At 36.6% G+C, this 20,851-nt stretch overlaps 1 protein-coding gene across 14 annotated transcripts in view; it reads right to left on the minus strand.

The window, feature by feature from the left end:
- Window positions 1-20,851, minus strand: part of DMD (dystrophin) — a 1,205,254-nt gene that overhangs the window by 635,036 nt on the left and 549,367 nt on the right. For all 14 annotated transcript variants that reach the window (XM_061453343.1, XM_061453346.1, XM_061453349.1 and 11 more), the window contains 4 exons: window positions 18,568-18,678; window positions 15,351-15,524; window positions 12,434-12,589; window positions 4,821-4,991 (listed from right to left, as the gene is read on the minus strand). In XM_061453343.1, the coding sequence (XP_061309327.1) occupies window positions 4,821-4,991; window positions 12,434-12,589; window positions 15,351-15,524; window positions 18,568-18,678 (612 nt within the window). The remainder of the gene's footprint in view (window positions 1-4,820; window positions 4,992-12,433; window positions 12,590-15,350; window positions 15,525-18,567; window positions 18,679-20,851) is intronic.

Below are 20,851 nucleotides of genomic sequence, written 5' to 3' on the forward strand. Positions count from 1 at the left end.
ATGCTGTGTGTTCCTTAATCAAAACTGGGAAACCACATCTGCACTAAACCCCCAAGAACTGAACATTTCCAAGAGAAATGGCATATAGGTTTCCAGCACCCAGGAAAGGAAAGGAATCAGATCCTTCTTTGTTAAAACTCTGCATGTGGAGCATGCCTCTGATGACCAGTTTCTAATCTCCACCCTGGTAACACCAGAGGAAGGAGAGAGAGAGTGAGAAGACTAGCTGAGCTTGCCTTATATTAGTCCCTACCATCAAAACCTCAGGAAATAAATTGTAGTTACCAATAAAATAGTAGTTATAAATAAAAGCTTTATTTAAGAAAAAAAACCAATTTCAGATGCCTTGAAACCTGGATAGAAATGAGATTGCTCTGCAGTGTCAAAAGGCATGGGGATAAGCTTTACTGTGAATTTTTGAGGTTTGGAGGTGCATACAGTAGTATTTTTTCTATTTTACATATGGATCAATATGACATGGTGAATCATGTTAGCATAAACAAATGTAGTTCCCTGTGCACTTCTAGAGGAGTTCAAAGCATTCTCTGTGTACTGTGGCACGCTCTTTCTTTCAGTTTACTAACGAAAACTACCGGTTTGGCTTTGTTCTTTTGGGGTTTTTTACTGGCTGTTTCGTAAGAGAGTGAAAATCATAACCTCCTTCACATGCGCAAATTATAGGAATGAATTACATTTGAAAGCAGAAGCTACATAGGAATGGCTTTTCCTGAGGATGTGGTGCATAGGGTTTCTGAGCTATACTTTATAATGATAATACCACCATGTATCAAGTTGAACTGCTGATGTTTTTTTCAAACAAACCAGAATTGTGATTAAATGCAGAGGGTAAGATTTTAGTTGTGGTGGTCATTGACATATGTAAATTTAAAACAAATTAAGCACCTGCGACTGAATGAAGGAAAAGTTCTGTGTTCCTCTTCTACATAATCTGTATGCCTCAGACTCCTTGAAAGTAATCTTTGCAATCTGAACCTCTCTAAAAGAAATTAAGTGGCTTGGCTCTCATGGGTGGGATGTCAGAATTAATCACAAGCTGGCATTATGGCCTTCTCAGCAGCTGATTATACATAGTTTTGTTTATTCACAGCACATCTTTTATTTTTATTGCATTCTGGCCGCTGACTATGAATCAACTGTCACAACTTAAAGATAATTTTCTTTTACTGATATTACTGACAGGAAATATGTTGCTAAATGCGTTAGTTAATGTAATTCTTAGTCCTTCAAGTCATCTTTATACTCAGTGGTATTATATACTGAGCTAAAACATCGCTAAAGCACTGGCAGACACATACTGCTGATAGTAGGGAGTGAAACAGAACTTTTCCTAGTAATGCCATCTGCTATTTCTTTTTTGAGAACATGGTTTCCTGGCAATCTAATTCTTATCAGGCCAGTTCCTGATTAAAAGACAAATAAATCCCTCAGTGGTTAATGTCTTCAGTGAAAAATACGTTCACTAAATCAGACTTCTAATTATAAAAGGATATCTAACACATGTTTAATGACTATCTTTCCACCCACATGTCATTTTTCTTATCTATTAAAACAGAACCCCATTCAAATGAAAAGATTTAGCTTGTCTCCACTGAGTAAAAAGGCAGGATTTACAGTCTTCAGTAAACTGCCAATCTCATTTCACATAACTCAGCCAAGTTTTTGTTGCATCCTTAGAAAAATTCTAGACATGAACAAATAATGCACTTCACATTCATATTAATGTTATGTTTCATTAACATAATCAAGATGGGCATCCATTTTTATTCTAGGTGTTTATACCATGAAGACAATGTTTGCATGTATGATTTTTTTTTTTTTTAATTCTCTCCTCTATAATTATCTTTGAAACACTCCAAGTTCTTTTCACTTTTAAGAAGTCTTGGGTACTGAAAATAATTAGAAATAAGTGCAGTAATAAATATAACTGCTTTCTCATGCTGTAAAGGAAAAAAGATTATGAGCTCTCTGCTGAGTTATGTCATCAGCAGCATACATTCGATTTTCGGTTTATCCACACAACTGAGTTCTCTTTCCCCCTCCATTTTCCATCTTAGCATTTCTGCAGACCATCCTCACAATGGGTATCTGCTGGGTTTAATTCATCTCCCAGTGTATTTCATTAGATCGGTTACTGGTTTTGGCAGCCTACTTACCCAGGAAGTCCAAAGCCCAAAGCTGCAACATTAATCAGATACTGTGAGGCCCTGGTTCTGGGGACTGAATTATTAATATACAATTTTGTATGATGCCTCAATAAAATCCACATAGGAGTAACAGTATTGTACTTATTTATGAAGTACTCACAAGAATTTTAGTGTCCAGGATCACATGCAGTAAGTAACACATGCCTCTTTATGAAAAGGGATACTCATTTTACATAATTTCTGCAAATGCTTATATTTAGGAGACTAGGATCTGCCACCTATGCTATATGTTTGATTGCTCAAAATTAAAAGCGTGGTTATATTTATGCAAATATTGGCTTTCATTTCCTAAAGAGAATCTAAATAAAGGAATTCAAACAGACACTCAGTACATACATACTTCAACAAGAGGAAATTGCTCTCAAAGTTGTTTTTTATTCTCATTTTAGTGATGAATTGACTTAAGTAGAAGAGTGGAGGTAGGTACTATATAAGGTTATACTGCAGTGAAGGCCTTGGGCAGGATTTGAAGCCAGTATATGCTTTTTACCAGTTTTTTCTGCAACCCTTTATATATCAATTCCTTGCAAATATTTACAATCCTCAATGGCATTCTTTAAGATGGTGGGATGGTTCCTGTTTGAGATATTTTTCATGTTGATATTTGTCATTTTAACTAGCTTTTGTTACATTTTTCAACTGTCATAAGATAAAAATATGTTGTACTTGTAGGAAGCATAACAAGGAATTCCCACTGTGTAACTGTGCTGGTCATCAGGCTTTAGGTTCTAATTTTGAAACTTGTGAAGCATTAAAGTTCATATCTAAGAAGTAAATAATACTAAGGACAAATCTTTCTATTTAAACTGCTCTGAAGCCACGTATTTCTGGATCAACTTTCCTGAACACACGTGTGGGAACAGACAGTGTAGATTTCTGTTTCAGTAGAACTGTACCGTGTAGCTTAACACCTACAAATACGATTCTTCTTTTCATGACTTGGTGAATGGACCGAATAATTGACAGGTTAGTTTGGAGGCATTAAAACAGAACAATTGCCTAACCCATCTCTTCAAAATCTGATACTTATCCTTTATTATGGGTGTTAAGATCACAATATCAATCAAAAGTAATGAGAGGAACTGCACAGACTTTATTGCAGGAAAAGCAGCAAGTGAAAATGAGAGCACATCAAGCAGCAATGTTTTTTTCAGGGACTGAGATTTTGATTTGAAAGTCAAAGCAGCAATAGTCAAAGAAGTAATTGTAAGATACTAATAGCAAAAGTTGATCTTCATATATTTTTGATACTACTTTTAAAATTTGTCATTCTTAAAAACTGATGACCAAAAAACCCCGACCGCAAACCTCATAAAAGACTTACAGACTTTATTATTAGTTTGTAAACCACCAGTGCATTTCAAAGCTAAAGAGATTTTAGCAAGCTAAGAAGCTTGAAAGGCACAGTTAAAGAAAAAAATAAAAATATTAAAAAAACAAAGGAAAAAAAAAAAAGCCAAGCCAAAAAAAAATTTTACTCCAGGGCCTTTAATCTGCACAGTCGTTAAAAAAATTGGTAATGCCTGTGTATTATTCATGACTATTTCTATAATGCATGGTGAAACTGGTAAAATAAAGGATTACTACTGTTAAACAAAGCAGAAGCGAGAAATTTTTGCACAAAAAAACACAATAACATCTAAGGTCAGTGTTTTGTTTTGCTTTGTTTTTCAAATTACACAGAAACACTTATCCAAAATGCTGCTTGCTGACATAATCATTTGAAATTTTGAAGCTTTGGATAATGTCAAGCATAGTTTCCTCTGAAGCCCAGTTTTTTAGTATGTATGCACAATGATGGCTTGTTTAAGTTCTGAGTTCAATTGGATTTATTACATATGCAGAATATAAAATGGATTAGGTAGTAGTGAGTGATACCATGCTGTCTCAACATCACACAGAGATAAAGCAGTTTGACGGAAAACTCTAGTATTTCTTAGTGATTCTGTAAGATGTTTATCTAAACTGTAACATGTGTAGTAATTTTGAGGGAAGTTTCATTTATGCTTTAAGTTTTAACCTAAAATAAGAGTTCAAGGTGATGTCCATGGAAGTAAGAAGTCCCCAGAATGAAAACAAATGAGTTCTAAACTGAAAAGGGTAAGGAAAACAAACACCCCAACTCCTGGCCACTGTCTGAATGTGTGGAATATATATAGTGTCTGACATCCTTTACCTTTCATCCACTGGAGTTGTTTTACTGTGAAATACTTTTATAATGAGTAGCATGGGCTGAGAGAGAAAAGGATCTCTGTTTATATGGATCTCTATTTACATGAATATTGGATAGATAACTCTGAAAAATTAAATTCTAACTTTAAATTCACCTCAGTGAAGGTTACTGCAATATGAAAGTGAATTGTGCTATTGATACATGCAGAGACGAGATGATTTAACTTTTTGGAGCATTAATGTTAGGGCAATGATATTAGAGATTATTAGATAATTAGAGATAATGCCTAACAGTTAAAAATTTGCACTAATTAAAATGGCAGGTTTGTTTTTTTTTTCTTTCTTTATAAGGAAAGAAATCTATCTTTCTGTAATATGCATAAACTGAGGTACATAAAGGTACAGTGTGTGTTACATTGTTACCTTGCCCCAGGCAATTTCAGCATCCAAATTACTAGGCATCCCGTGCACAGCTGATCTCTTTGTCAATTCTGCATCTGTTGCTGCAAGCCATTCTGTCATAGCATTAATTTCTTTCCGTAGCTTCCGGGACAATTTTAAGCATTTCTCTAACTCTTGCTTTTTTTCTGTCACCTGCAGAAAGAAAACATGCGTTTCTTAACTTTTCAGTCAAACAGGTTTAATGATTTTTTTATATATACCATTTTCTATGTGCCACTTTGCTATAAAAACTTAACTTGCAAATTCACAGCCAAGGTGCACTATTAATAAGGTTATATCTTGCCTAGTTCTCTCAATATCTGTAATTTTGCTCTAGAATGCAAACACCTATGAGAAAAATAGCTGCATGAAGACACACTGAGTTTGAGCTAGCAGCAAATTTATGCTGACCTCCTCCTCTGTTTTGAAGTCAAACATAGTAAATTAATTTGGAACAACTGAATAAACAGTCTTTCCTTGAGATGTAAAATAGATGTCAAAACCCTTCAAAGAGAATATTTTCATATAGATAGCCATATAGTGATATTGAACCCTCAAGGTTTTTTCTATGTAGCTACACTACACACAATAAAAAAAAATTCTCTGCTAAAAACCCTCAAAATCTTGAAATACAAAAGTCACTGAAAAATGTCAAACTAAGGCAACACAGTTAGTTGAGTTTTCAATTTGCTGAATATTTTGGATATGAAGTACTATGGACAATTGGTTTTAGTTCTTTCAGGCATATTATATAGTAACTGGAAGGAAGGCTGAGTGTTTATGTTGTCTTGACTGTCTTACACTGAATTTTGGTGCAACCTGGAGGAAGATGGGAAATAAAAGCTTCCCTCCAAGCCTCTGAGCATATCCAGGGAAAGAGAGAGAAGACTGCATATACTTAGTAGAGAAGGCAGAAAGTCAAAGGATGACATCTCAGATGAGAAGCTGTACCACAATAGACATTAGGCAACCAGTAGTTAGAAAATATAAAAAAATAAATCCTGCTGTGCTAAAGTTTAAAAAAGCCCAGCCAAAAAAGGTGAAATAAAAGTGTTCCATAGGTCACTAATATTTAAAAGAAATTACTAATTAACCTGCATGTCTATTGCAATCAAGTGAGATACTGATTTTTTAGTATTTTTATACAAAAAAAAAAACTGTCTAGTGTCGGGTATCCAAAACTGCTATCATCATTTGCTTTAACAGTTTGGGTTTTGACACTGTTTGAGTAGCAGTAGCACAATGATCAAAGTGATTCCTAGATCAACTGCCAAGGACAGTTTGAGGTTTCAAAATGTAATAAGATGCTACAAAGTTAGGTACATGGCTTTTCTTATCCCTGAATAAACAGATCAGATTTGCCCAGGGAACAAGCCGTAAAGTGTCTCTGATTGTACATTATCACTCTACAGACGGTTGCCACTAAAATGTCAGAACATATCTTCACTGAATATGCTTTATATGCCTTCATGTATGCCAAATTTATTAAATGAGACATCAGAATTCATAGTCAAGCCAAGAGGTAAATCCCTGGAAGGACCACAAAACACAGCTATTTAGAACCCCATTCACAAATGAAGTCATAAATTCACATATGTTTTTCAACTCTTCTTCTGACAAGGATTAATAGTCATTATAAATAACTATTTGCAGGTACCTAACTGCAATAAAAGGCAGAGTGTACTAGCCTGACTACCTGGGTTAGAATTCTAAACACCTGGTATACTACAAGATTAACTTACTGATACATAGAATCATAGAATCATAGAATAGTTAGGGCTGGAAAGGACCTTGCTGTCCTGCAGGGGGCTAATGAGGAAACGCACCCGCGCCAGAAACAGCTGGCTTACCTTGGTAAAGAAGATCTCTACTGGTGCTGCTAAGAAAAAGTGGCAGGTTGTAGTAGTAGGGGACTCTACACTGAAAGGGACAGAAGCACTTGTCTGCCAGCCAGACCCCGTCTCAAGGGAGGTGTGTTGCCTACCGGGGGCACGGATCAGGGATGTGGCAGAGAGGCTGCCTGCTCTAGTAAGTCCCACAGACTATTACCCACTCCTGGTGATACATGTGGGTGCTAGGGACATAGATAGTAGTAGCCTGGGGCACATAAAGAAGGGCTACAGAGCCCTGGGGGAGGTGGTTAAAGGCTCTGGAGCTCAGGTGGTCTTTTCATCAATTCTCCAGGGTACAGGGGAGGACCTAAAAAGAGCTAGGAGGATTAGCCAGGTTAATAAATGCTTAAAAGTGTGGTGTCATAATCAGGGGTTTGGGCGTCTTGAACACAGGGCCCAAGTTTGTAAGTCAGGTCTAGTGAGGGCTGGTGGAGCTGGTCTGATAAAGAAGGGAAAGAGCAGTTTTGGTAGGAGGCTTGCCAGACTGGTCAAGGAGGCTCCATTCCAACACACCCAGTCCGTTGCCAGCACCTAAAATAAATGCTTGGAGCAATGTAAAGATATCCCAGCTGCTCCAGCCGATGAGCCAGCCTTAGTTGGAGCTCGGCTCAGATGCCTCTATACAAATGCCCGTAGCATGGGGAACAAACAAGAGGAATTAGAGATGCGTGCACATCTGCGGAGGTATGATTTAACAGGGATCGCAGAAAAATGGTGGGATGGCTCCTACGACCGGAGTGTTGGAATGGAAGGTTACAGGCTCTTTAGAAAAGACAGGCCTGGCAGGCGGGGAGGGGGAGTTGCCCTTTATGTTAGGGGTAGGCTGGAGAGTATGGAACTCTGCTGGGGACAGGTGAGCAGTCCACAGAGAGTTTGTGGGTCAGGGCTCAAGGGAAAACAGCTATGGGAGACATTACTGTGGGGATCTGTTACAGACCGCCTGATCAAGGAGAGCCTGAGGATGAAGCACTCAATAGACAGATAGGAAAAGCCTCACGCTCACAGGCCCTTGCTCGCAGGGGTGACTTCAACCACCCTGACATCTGTTGGAAGGACGGTACAGCCCGGCACAAGCAACCCAGGAGGTTCCTCGATTGTGTAGAAGACAACTTCCTTCTGCAAGTAATAGAGGAGCCAACAAGGAGAGGTGCCATGCTTGACCTCGTGCTCACCAACAGGGAAGGGCTCGTTGGAAATGTGATGCTCCAGGACAGCCTTGGATGCAGCGATCACGAGATGGTCGAATTTGAGATCCTCAGGACAGTGAGAAGAGTGTGCAGCAAGCTCACTGCCCTGGACTTCAAAAGAGCAGACTTTGGCCTCTTCAGGAACCTGCTTAGGAAGGTTCCATGGGATACAGCCCTAGAGGGCAGGGGGGCCCCAAGACTGTTGATTGATATTCAAGGATCACCTGCTGCAAGCTCAGGAGTGTTGCATCCCAACTAGAAGGAAGTGCAGCAGGAGGGCCAGGAGACCTCCTTGGATGGATAAGGAGCTGCTGAGGAAAATTCAAATGAAAAAAAGAGGCTTATAATAAGTGGAAGCAAGGACAGGTGGCATGGGAAGAGTACAGGGATGTTGTCCGAGAAGCTAGGGACCAGATTAGGAAAGCTAAGGCCCAGTTAGAAGTAAGCTTGGCTAGGGATATTAAGGATAACAGGAAGGAATTCTACAGGTACCTAGCAAATAAAAAACAGACTATGGAGAATGTAGGCCCCCTCAGGAAGCTCTTGGGAGAACTGGCTACACAGGACTTGGAGAAGGCTGAGGTTCTGAATGACTTCTTTGCTTCGGTCTTCACTGGCAAAGGCTCTGACTGCACCACTCAAGTTTTGGAAGGCAGATGCAGGGACTGTGAGAATGAAGACCTTGGGCCCACTGTACGAGAGGAACTGGTTTGAGACCATCTTAAAAATCTGAACGTGCACAAGTCCATGGAACCTGATGAAATCCATCCGCGGGTCCTGAAGGAGCTGGCAAATGAAGTTGCAAAGCTGCTGGCCATCATATTTGAAAAATCATGGAAGTCAGGTGAAGTTTGTGATGACTGGAAAAAGGGAAATATAACCCCCATTTTCAAGAAAGGGAAAACGGCTGACCCAGGGAGCTACATAACAATCAGTCTCACCTCTGTACCTGGAAAATCTTGGAGCAGATTCTCCTGGAAGGCATGCTAAGGCACATGAAAAACAACAAGGTGCTTGGTGACAGCCAGCATGGCTTCACTAAGAGGAAATCCTGCCTGACCAATTTGGTGGCCTTCAATGATGGGGCTACAGAACTGAAGGACAGGGGTAGAGCAGTTGATGTCATCTACCTGGACATGTGTAAAGCGTTCGACACTGTCCCACACGACATCCTTGACTCTAAATTGGAGAGACATCAATTTGATGGATGGACCACTCGGTGGATAAAGAACTGGCTGGATGGCCGCACACAAAGAGTTGTGGTCAATGGCTCAATGTCCAGCTGGAGACCAGTAACGAGTGGTGTCCCTCAGGGATCAGTGTTGGGACCAGTCTTGTTTAACATCTTTGTCGCTGACATGGACAGTGGGATTGAGTGCACCCTCAGCAAGTTTGCCGATGACACCAAGCTGTGTGGTTCGGTTGATACACTGGAGAGAAGGAATGCCATCCAGAGGGACCTTGACATGCTTGTGAAGTGGGCTGACGCCAACCTCATAAAGTTTAACCATGCCAAGTGCAACGTCCTACACCTGGGTCGGAGCAATCCCAGGCACAGCTACAGGTTGGGCAGAGAAGAGATTCAAAGCAGCCCTGCAGAGAAGGACTTGGGGGTGTTGGTTGATGAGAAAATGAACATGAGGCGGCAGTGTGCTCTTGCAGCCCAGAAAGCCAACCGTATCCTGGGCTGCATCAAAAGGAGTGTGACCAGCAGGTCAAAGGAGGTGATCCTGCCCCCTCTACTCTGCTCTTGTGAGACCTTACCTGGAGTATTGTGTACAGTTCTGGTGTCCTCAACATAAAAAGGACATGGAACTGTTGGAACAAGTCCAGAGAAGGGCCACTAGGATGATCAGGGGACTGGAGCACCTCCCGTATGAAGACAAGCTGAGGAAGTTGGGGCTGTTCAGCCTGGAGAGGAGAAGGCTGCGTGGAGACCTCAGAGCAGCCTTCCAGTATCTGAAGGGGGCCTATAGGGATGCTGGGGATGGACCCTTCATTAGGAACTGTAGCAATAGGAGAAGGGGTAACGGGTTCAAACTTCAACAGGGGAAGTTTAGATTGGATATAAGGAGGAAATTCTTTTCTGTTAGGGTGGTGAGGCACTGGAATGCATTGCCCAGGGAGGTTGTGAATGCTCCATCCCTGGCAGTGTTGAAGACCAGGTTGGATGAGGCCTTGGGTGATATGGTTTAGTGTGAGGTGTCTGTGCCCGTGGCATGGGGGTTGGAATTAGATGATCTTAAGGTCCTTTCCAACCCTAACGATTCTCCTTCAACCTGCTGGTCACACTCCTTTTGATGCATGCTCAAACACAGAAAGAAAATTTGTTTTGCTATAGACATCTCTAAACTCTGTATATAGTATCAATAATACTGCACTATTTCCATACACACTGTATATATCCAGAGGTTACTGCTTAATCAGTTTTTGCATTTTAAATATAAAAGTGCATTTCTAAAGAAACATAGGAAACAGTGCCCTCTAAAGGCCTTCTGTATAATAAAGTGACATCAACAGCATTATCTCCATAAATTTATTTTAAAGCTCTTTTAGCTGTGCTAGTTTACTCACAAAAAATAAATAAAAGTAAAATGAGAAAAACAATTATTTAAAGCAAAATAAAGGTATTTTACAGCCTTTCCTTTTTACAGAGAAAAATTCCTGTGCAGCAGGATCGTGAAGGCCTATGCTTGTAAGTTATAGCACCTACTGCATGCAATGCCCTTAGGAAAGCAGCAAGAACATTATTACTGCTACTCTCTTTTAGAGTACAGCTCCCTGTTCTGCTGAATTACCATAGAGAGATTTGGCACAAGTATGCTACAGAACCTACATCACAGCCACTCACAAGTAATAAACTACCTAAATTGTAATATAGTTTTTTGCTTCTATGCACTTGTGTCAGAAAGAGAGAGAATACAAGTAAGTGAATGCACACACTTACTCATATTCTCTTATTACTCGTAAGCATTCACTTCTAGGCCAAAGAGAGGTTTTAAGGTCTGATACTACCTAAGCGATTAGGACTATTAGCAGGTATTTATATACACATGTGTATACGGAAAAAAACAAACAAAAAAACCCAAACCACAAAACAAAACAAAACAAACAAACAAACAAAAAAAAAAAAGCCCACCCAAAACACAAAACCTACCAAAAGAAAAGAAGGAAAGAGAAGGAAAAGGAAAAGGAAAAGAGGAAAAGGAAAACGAAAAGAGGAAAAGGAAAAGGAAAAGGAAAAGAGGAAAAGGAAAAGGAAAAGGAAAAGGAAAAGGAAAAGGAAAAGGAAAAGGAAAAGGAAAAGGAGGAATAAATAAATTTTAAGATGCCTACACCTTCCCATTCTTAAGGGGAAGACTTTCTAGTCTCAGGGGGTCTAGCTATTATACCTAAAATATATAGAGAAAAGAGAGCATGTACAGAACTTATAATATTTTTTCTGTACATTTGAGAGCACAACACTTCAGCATTGTTCAACTTGTTTATATTAAAGCATTCTATTTGCTTTAAAAAATGCTTTATGATTATTTCAAATATGGGGGAACTTCCTGAAGCAGTACCCGTGAAATGATACAAGCGAGTTTGTGCTTGAATATGTGTTTTTCCCTCGGACTACACATTTCAGTCCTGAGACTTACTATATGTTATAACTATTATCAGTTTTCCCTTAAAAAGATTTTTACTCAATGCGATCAATTAGGTCTGATGAGGATTAACTGATTCTTTTAGTTCTGCATCTCTGGGCTTTTGTGACTTTCTCTAAAACAAAGCTAAACACAGCACTGCAGATTGAGTGAATTTGCAATATGGCTAATTTCAGATCCTGAGGGCACGTTTTGAATCACAGAATCATAGAATCATAGAATAGTTAGGGTGGTAAAGGACCTTAAGATCATCCAGTTCCAACCCCCCTGCCATGGGCAGGGACACCTCATAGTAAACCATATCACCCAAGGCTTTGTCCAACCTGGCCTTGAACACTGCCAGGGATAGAGCATTCACAACTTCCCTGGGCAACCCATTCCAGTGCCTCACCATCCTTCCAGTAAAGAACTTCCTCCTTATATCCAATCTAAACTTATTCTGTTTAAGTTTTAACCCATTACCCCCTGTCCTGTCACTACAGTCCCTAATGAAGAGTCCCTCCCCAGCATCCCTATAGCCCCCCTTCAGATACTGGAAGGCTGCTAGGAGGTCTCCACGTAGCCTTCTCTTCTCTAGGCTGAACAGCCCCAACTTTCTCAACCTATCTTCATACGGGAGGTGCTCTAGTCCCCTGATCATCCTCGTGGCCCTCCTCTGGACTTGTTCTTTCATTAGTTAAGAGAAGGTTCCTATAATGAGGAATAGCCATCCTGATTATTGCCTTTTCCACCATTCTTTCTGTCCCACTGTTTAGAAAATAGGTCTTGAAAAGAACCAATAAAACCTCATTTACTTACCATACCGCAATTAATCTTTACTTTGCCAGGTAAAAAGAGGGTGTAGTTTTGTACCAAAACACACAGCTTACCTTTGCACCCAATTCATTATATTGCAACTTCAAAGCTGTAAGCCTTTCGTCCAGTTCTTTTGGGTTCTCAGTCTGCTGTTTTTGAACAATCTGCCTCCCAGTTTTTATCACTGTTTCCACTTCAGACTTCACTTCACTTAGGCTTTTATATAATTTCTAATCAAACAGAAATATGAAATACCACCATTAAAATAAGTAAATCAGAAAAGACTATTGAAGGAATTATAAAGATACATTAGAAGTCTTTGCATTGTTTGCTGTATAAAAACACCATCATACATGAACCAGCACCTTCTACTTCCATTTGAAAGCTAAAGGAATTGAAAGGTATCATGGTATGTGATTTAAGGAAGAGAAAGCTCAACCTGAGTATACAAAAAAATGTCTGTAAGAAAATTAATCAGTTTCTAAAAAGGGAATTCAAATTAACACATTCAGAACAGCCTATCTTTACTAATAACAGCTTCAAAGACTTGTCACCAAAACCAATCCTAGAAATGTTATAGAAAGTACAGGCCACCACTAATTGTTTTAAGAAATTACTAAGGTTGTTTTCAATCTCATTTAGATAACGTAGTATTTAGAACAACAACAGATGTCTTCTGCCAACTCATACAGCTTGTTGGATGTATTTAAACTACAAATAGCCACTAAACTAATTCAAAAATCTAAGGTTTTCATGCTACTAAATCAAGAGACTGGCAGGATAGAAGATTTTCCCTATATTTACTAAGTGCAGTACTGCTCAAGAAATTAAAAAAAAATAAGAAAACATGAAACATTAACATAATGAGGTTAAGTCAAAATATATTACATAGTTCACTGCATTTTCCTGCACTATTTCAATGACTAAGCAGAAAATAAGGGATAAAAGTCTGTTCAGTGAGGGCATATAACCTATCTTTAAAAACAATGCATTCCCTAATATTTCAAAGGAGCGATAATGAGAAAAAAGAAAGCATTCTCTCTTTCTGTATGCAGAAAGTCACTATCATCATCTAAACACATGACTTGGTAACTCAAACTATTCAACAGCCAAATAAATACCCATTTAACATGCATCAAAGTAGACCAGAAGTTGATTTTTTTTTTTTTTCTTTTTAACCTAAGAATAAATTCTGGCATGGCTTGGAAATTCCACTAAACTTCACTGTGGAAAAATACTCCACAGAGATACACAGTGCCTATTACTATGCAGGTTCATGAAGAATGGAGATATGAAGCTGTTGAGAAGCTTTATTGTTGAGACACGTAGCTTAATTCTGTGTTCCAGCAAAATGCTGGAAAGTAAGCTTACTAATTTAGAATGACTTACAAAATAATTTATACTGTACTTTTTTAATCTGCAATTTTTTGAGCACTGTAAAACCTTTACTGGACAGTAAAGACGATACTTTTTTTCTAGCATATATGACAAGAAAAAAAATCCCAAGTACATTTTATCTATAGTCTAATTACCAAGCCAATTTTTAACATTAGTATTATTTTATTTACTTCAATGTATATATGTATATCGTTTGACTGCTTTTTAGGTGCTTAATATGATAAATACATTCTTCAGCATGGAAAAAAATGTCAACAAGTTAGGAATCTATTGCATGATGTACACTGGCTAATACCTGATGGGATACAATGACTAGATTTTAGAAATAAAAACCCTATGAGATTTTTTTTGTAGATAAATATGCTCTAAAAATACTGTAAGTCTTCCACAGAACATGATAGGGCTGCAAAAGCTAGCTGCCAAGTGAAGGTACTTTAATACAGTTCAGGGCTTCTAATTATCATGTAATTGTAATAAGAATGTGAATTTAATAGTAATTGCACTTAGTAAAAAAAAAACCCAAGATGCAAAGAAATAACATTTACTTGTTCCATGCTTATTTTTTGATTTATATTCTTATATTTAGATCTGAAAGAGGTTTTTAGGGGAAAAAAATATTCAGGCATGCCATTGCCCCAGAAAAAACAAACAAACCAACCAACCCCAAAAACCCAAAACAACAACAAAAAACAGCCCACAAAACAAAACATAAATCTGAAGGCAAGGATCTGATTGTCCTGATTTTCACTCTTAAATCTCCATTTTATTGTGATCAAGCACACAGTGTTTATCTTTCCATTGATTTTCCTTCAACAGTAAAGGGGTGAAGAATTACAGGGATATTAAAGTCATATATATATATATAGAGAGAGAGAGAGAGAGAGAGAGATATTTTCTTATATTCTTTAGAACATATCCAGGTCATCTTTTGGTCTTTAATTGTAAGAAAGTCACAGGCTGCCATCTCATGGAAACTTTAATCTATGGTTTTCCTATATGTATTGTTTCCTGGTGAGAGTAGACTTGTGCACTGCAGTGTCTCTATTGGTCACATCATGGAGCTCCCTGACCACAGCATATTGCAGAAATAGAGCAAATCCAGGGTGCTAAACTCAATTGCAAGACGGGAAGGGGGAATCAGAAAGGGATCCTGAGTGGTCTTCTCACACAGTGAAAGTGCGTGACTATTGTTTGAAAGTTCACCGAAATTAATCATTTGATTAGCCTCCCACAGAAGAAGAGAACAACATACAGAAAGGAAAAAGTTACTGTAAGACTGTTAGAACTATTGTTATTATATCCAGGAAAAATTTGAATTGAATAGAATTTTAAGAGTATGATGTCCTTCTAATCTCATCTGCAAACAAGAGAAGTAGGGCAAAAAGGATCAACCCTTTCTCTCCCTGAAAAATATCAAACTTCAACTAAAAAGGTTTCTACAAATTTCATTGAGTAACTTTGCTGTCAATTTTTTCTCAGAATCTTTTCTAACATCTCCCAAAGAAACATTGATATTGCAATACATAATACTTTAAATTTTAAATGCAGAACAGGCAGGAAACATATAGAAAGACAGCATCTTTAAATATTCACCATGCAATGATCCAGCTGAGATTGTACTACTTCCTGCTCAACACTCTTCGTCTCCAACTTGGGCACCTGCAATTTCACTTCATCTAAAATTCTTTTACATTCTTGTAGGCGCTGTTCAAAATTGGCTGGCTTTTGAAACAAGCGAAACTTCATGGAGACATCTTGCAGCTTTTTCTGTAAAGCAAGAGTAAGTAGCTAATGTGAAATCAATTCAACATTGACTTGAAACTAAGACTGAAGACAAGTTTTAGACCTGTTTCAGAATACTTTGAATCCATTATCAAGCAACAGATTTTTATTTAAAGAATTTAAAACTCTGGAGAAAAATACCAGCAACAGAGAATCTTGGTCTTCACAAGATGAAAGAAAACCTCATATCATCCAGGACACCGGATGCAGCAGAACTAGTGACAAAAAAAAAAGCTGAAGAAAGTGAGAGTTTTGTATTTTCCAATACACAAAATGCTGGTGGACGGATGAGAACATAGGCTTAAGGGCTTGAACACAACATATCCACATTCCAGTCTGGATGCACATTAGCTCTAACACCATGTTGCTGCTTATTGGTATTAGAATTGAATCTTTTAGTCCCTCAAAGACACCTGAATAAAATGGCTGGGCAGTAAGCAGGTCTAGCACAAACCCTGAGATTTCAAGTATAAAATTGATTTCTATTTAAATTAAAAAAAAACCAAACATAACCTAGAGTAATAAGAAAGCAATTTTCAGGCAGAAAAATCTATGACAAGCATAGCTTCTAATTTCACAATTTTCATAATTTGTTATCTTTGTGCATTAATTATATTGCTTGCTCACATGAGTCCTATTTCAGGGGGAGGGGAAATAATTAAAAATACAGAAAAGAAAGGGAATTTTAATGATCTTTTTTGAATAAGAACTGATTTCTCTGTAGAAGTACAGAGTGAAGTGCTAGTAGAATAAGTTTTTTCACTGTTTGAAAAAAAAGAAAAAATGTCACAATGAAACAGATAAATGACAGGAACTCAGCATATGCAAAAAACACTTTTGGATTTATTTTTAAATCCTGGACACTTCATAACAATACAGTGTCGTCTGTACTATACAAACTTGAGAAGAACTGTAATAAGGAATAGAATTAGCCTATACATAAACATTAGTAAAAAAGCTTGCCACATCTGTCAAGAAGACAGAAATCACGAGCAGAAAACAATTCTGCGTAACACAAAAAACTGTGTAGATTTCCAGCAACTCCTTCCAACAATTTTCCTCATTAAATAGTCTTAATGAAATTGAGATCCAAGAGGGTAAGAAAGGAAGTCTTTCCTTAGATAAGTAAGAGAATAACTGAATAACAACAGGAAACGCAGGGGAGGAATAAGCGGTGGTTTTTATTTGGTATGGGTTGTGGGGTTTTTTAGGGTATTTGCATACACCAAATTCATAATTAGCTTTTAATTCTCCTGTAACATTTCAACTTGATGATGTTGGTCAATACATTAAAAACGAAGGAAAAGAGAGGGAATGACAATACAAGTGGTAGATAAAATGAAAGCCATCTCTGAAGAGTCAGTGAAGGCATAGTACTGAGGATCTGCAGGAAAAAAAAAAATCCAAGGAAATTATATTTAATTCACCCTAAAATTAAACAAAGCATACCACAAAAGAAACACTAAACTTGATGTGCAACAGGTAGGATCTAGATTACCTATTAGTATTGTCACTTTATTTCTAACAGTTATATCATATACTTCTATTTATCTCCAACAGTTTTCAAAAAAAATATTAGCTCAATACATAAAAACAGACAAAGTGGGTATCTGGAATGATTTGGAAGAATAAAAACAATTTTGAATAAAGAAAAAAGAAAAAGGAAAAAAACCTGTCACTGTATAAAAGTCACTGTATAAAGCTATATTGTGCCCGAATAATGTGCAGTTTTGATCAACTCCTCTCTGAAAACTTATTGTAAAAACAGAAAATATATAAAGAAGAATGACAGGACAATCAAAGCTATATTTCTAAAGTTCTCAGTATGATTTAACATACTTGTCAGTCTGGAAAGGAGACAACTAAGGAGTAGTAAAATTAATGGCATGCAAAAAGCTCAAACTCAAACTGATACACATGGTCATCCAGAGAAGCCTTTCCAAGTGAAAAAATCGTTCACAAAGACAGATTTAAAAAAAAAAAAAAAAGGCACCTAGAAAAGGTCATGCTCCCTTGCATGCTGTTGAATTTATAAACATTTGTGTACACAGTCATCTGATGCCTGCATTTCATTGATGGAGTATGGGCAACATCACAGCTGCCGTGGAGGCTATCAGGTGAGCTAGTTTGCAGAAAGGCAGCAAAATAGAGAAATACAAATATTCTCAACAAAGAGAAGGTAGTTCTGTAGATAAAAGGAGATATTAAAAAGAAATCAACTTGTTCATTTCAAATTAATTAACTCTTAAAAAGCCATTGTTCTCCATAACGACATATAGAACTGAAGCTAAGATATACAGAAATATTTGAGAGATGAACAAAAAGATGGCCTTGTTTACTGTTAATACCATAAGGAAATTATTTGTCTTTCCTAATGAATTATGACAATTAGCTCTGCAGCCTCAGAAACATTGGCACTAATATCCCCCTCCCCCCTGGCCAAAAAAAAAAAAAAAAAAAAGGCACAAAAAACAGGCAAGAACCCATCATAGATTAATGGGTAAAAACTGAGTACTGTTTGTTAGTGCTGATTAAGGCTTCTTCAATTTCAGACTGGTCTGTGTTTATTAAACTAGACAAAATAATACATTAGTTAACATTTTAAACTGATGACTGCAACATACTGCTCAACACAGATCTATCTTTTCAATGCATTTCTACCAAATATTTTCAAATATTTAACATACTTTTAGCTGTAAATATTTTCAAATACCTGAAAAGGTATGCCAAAAATCCTCCCTGTAGTTATATTTCTTGCAACTGCAGCACATTCAAAACATTTCTTATATGGTCCTCCTACCACTTGTGTACCCTAGAACTTTTGCCAACTAGACACAAAGGATGCAATAGAAAAATAAGCAGTAAGAAGATATGGATGGCATGCTTTATCGACTATAATTTCCTGGCTAGAAAGGAAAACCTAAAACAGAAGAGATACCTTAAGAACACTTCATACTATAGTAATTATACTAGTCATGTTATTTGTTTGCATGAGTGGAGGAAAAATTGAGGAAAAAAAATTGCATACCTGTGCCACATCAATTTGGGAAAGCACTCTTTTGGCAGCATCTTTACCCTGGTTTCGTTTCTTCATTTCTTCCAAACTAATCTCATGGCTTGTTAATTCGGATTGTATTTTCTATTAAAAAATCATGACAGTAATCAGAAGAAATTGAATAAAATACTCATGTTGTTAATATTATTTTGAACAGTTTATTTTGAAAGATATTTAGCAGAAGTATTATTAGAGGAAATTATTCAAAGAACTACCTTGTAAATTATTTCAGTTTATTTTCTCTCAACCATAATATAATCTTCTCATACTCAAACATATAAAATCAAGATTTTGACATAATCTTGCTAAGGAAAAATGAAATTAAAATTAATTAAATAATTAAATAAATAATTAAAGCCTGACAAAATTGTAGCAAAAAAAAAATCAGATTTCTTTCTTCTGACGGAAAAAAAACAGTTTTCATTGGGAAGAAAATTAAAAATTAATCATAGAAAAGAAAAATACAAATAGGAAAGTGATTTGCTTCTCACTTCTTATTTCTTATTACTTTCATAGTATCATCAGGCAACTTGAGAGAAAACTCATCAAAGTATTTTAAAATTATATCTAAAATAGTACACAATTTCTGACATATTACTGACCAGAATCTACGTTCTGAATCTGTAGATATGCTAACTGAAAAATGACTTATAGTTCATTAATACACTAACTTAATCAAACACACTCTTTCTGCAAAAACAGTGTGCAATCAAATGATCAGAAGAAAAATATTATCCTTGTTGGTTCACTATAAATCAAAGATAAAAGAAACAATTAACTTAAGCAGCTAGTGCAGTGCAATGGAAAAGAATTCCCATAAAATATATTGATACAACATAATTGAGAGTGATTCACTTATTTTTATGTTTAATTTGTTAGAAAATGAGAAACTGTTATTAGTAGAATTGCTAGACAAGCACTGCTGAGAACAATTACCCTAAGAAATACAGACAAGGTATGCTCCCACCAGGAAAAATATCTGAGGCCATTACTCCTCAATGCAAAAGTGATTTTACATTCAAACTGGTTGTTGGTTTTTTTGGTTGTTGTTTTTTTTTTAGGTACACAAAAGCATTTCTCAGATACCCTAAAGACTAGTTTTAAGTTTAAATATATGCACATGCATTTATCTTATATGACAGTAACTTCTAAAATATTAAAACTGTAGTTCAAAAGACTACAAAGAATTATGAAATAAAGACAAGTGTTTTTTAAATTACAATGTGATCCTTTAAAGTTTGATTATAAATAAAAATGAACATAGAGGTACCTGTAATTAAATTTTCATGGGTTATTGAGTAAAAATCTGTTTAGACTGTATGCTGTCTACTTTGTAGGGGTATTACACAGTTATAATGATTTGTATAATATCTTGTATATTACAACACTACATTGAAAGCAGTGTTTTTCAAATCATATTGAAAATGTATTAAAGTAAATTTTAGGAGAAGCTTTATAAAAATACAGAAAACTATTAAGTCATTACAGAATTTAATTGCCAAAATATGAGTCTAAACTATCTAGTACTATTCAGATAAATATTTTAATGAATGAAATCATAAAAGCATAATTACTGACAGAAAGCTGTCCATTTAGATTATTTTTTTCATTTAAAATTATCATAATTGTACATTTTTTATTTTTAATATTTTGAGTTCTTCTTGTCAAGGTTATTTATTGCCAGCTGTATCTGGAGCAAGTAATAGAATTTTTCTAAATATGATATTTTTGTTTTGAGAAAACAAAGACTGTCAAATAAAAGGACAATGAAATCAACAACAGAAAGCTTATTTAACAGTTTATTTTGGAGTATTTATTTTCTTCTTGTCTAAGTTTAAAATTTCCCCCTTGAGATGTACAACGCTCGGATCAACATGGACCAAACTTTTGGTGGTGACAGCATTAGTTATATCTTGAAGCCAAATATTCCTTGATACCTTGGAAGTCAGAACGGTATATACAAGAAAGAAGCAAGTCTGATGTTTGAAAAATATACTATATCACATCCAGTATTTCAACTATTTGTTTCAGCAACCTCATCGATTAACCTATCTTTTATTATATTTTCATGTTTACTTTGTTCAGCCTCAGAGTCACTCTGGAAATAATATAATTGAACAGTTCGTATCTGAATAGGTCAGAACAGAACAGCACAGCACAGATAAGAGTAGCTTTTAAGTAAGTAGGTATTATGGGACGTTGCATGGAGATTATCTTACTTTTTTAAATTACTCTGCAGGAGAGAGATGAAGCATCA

Source organism: Pezoporus flaviventris, unplaced genomic scaffold, assembly GCF_033815535.1.
Source record: "Pezoporus flaviventris isolate CSIRO_AGI_PZ_B2104156 unplaced genomic scaffold, CSIRO_AGI_Pfla_v1 ptg000015l, whole genome shotgun sequence".
NCBI lineage: Eukaryota > Metazoa > Chordata > Aves > Psittaciformes > Psittacidae > Pezoporus > Pezoporus flaviventris.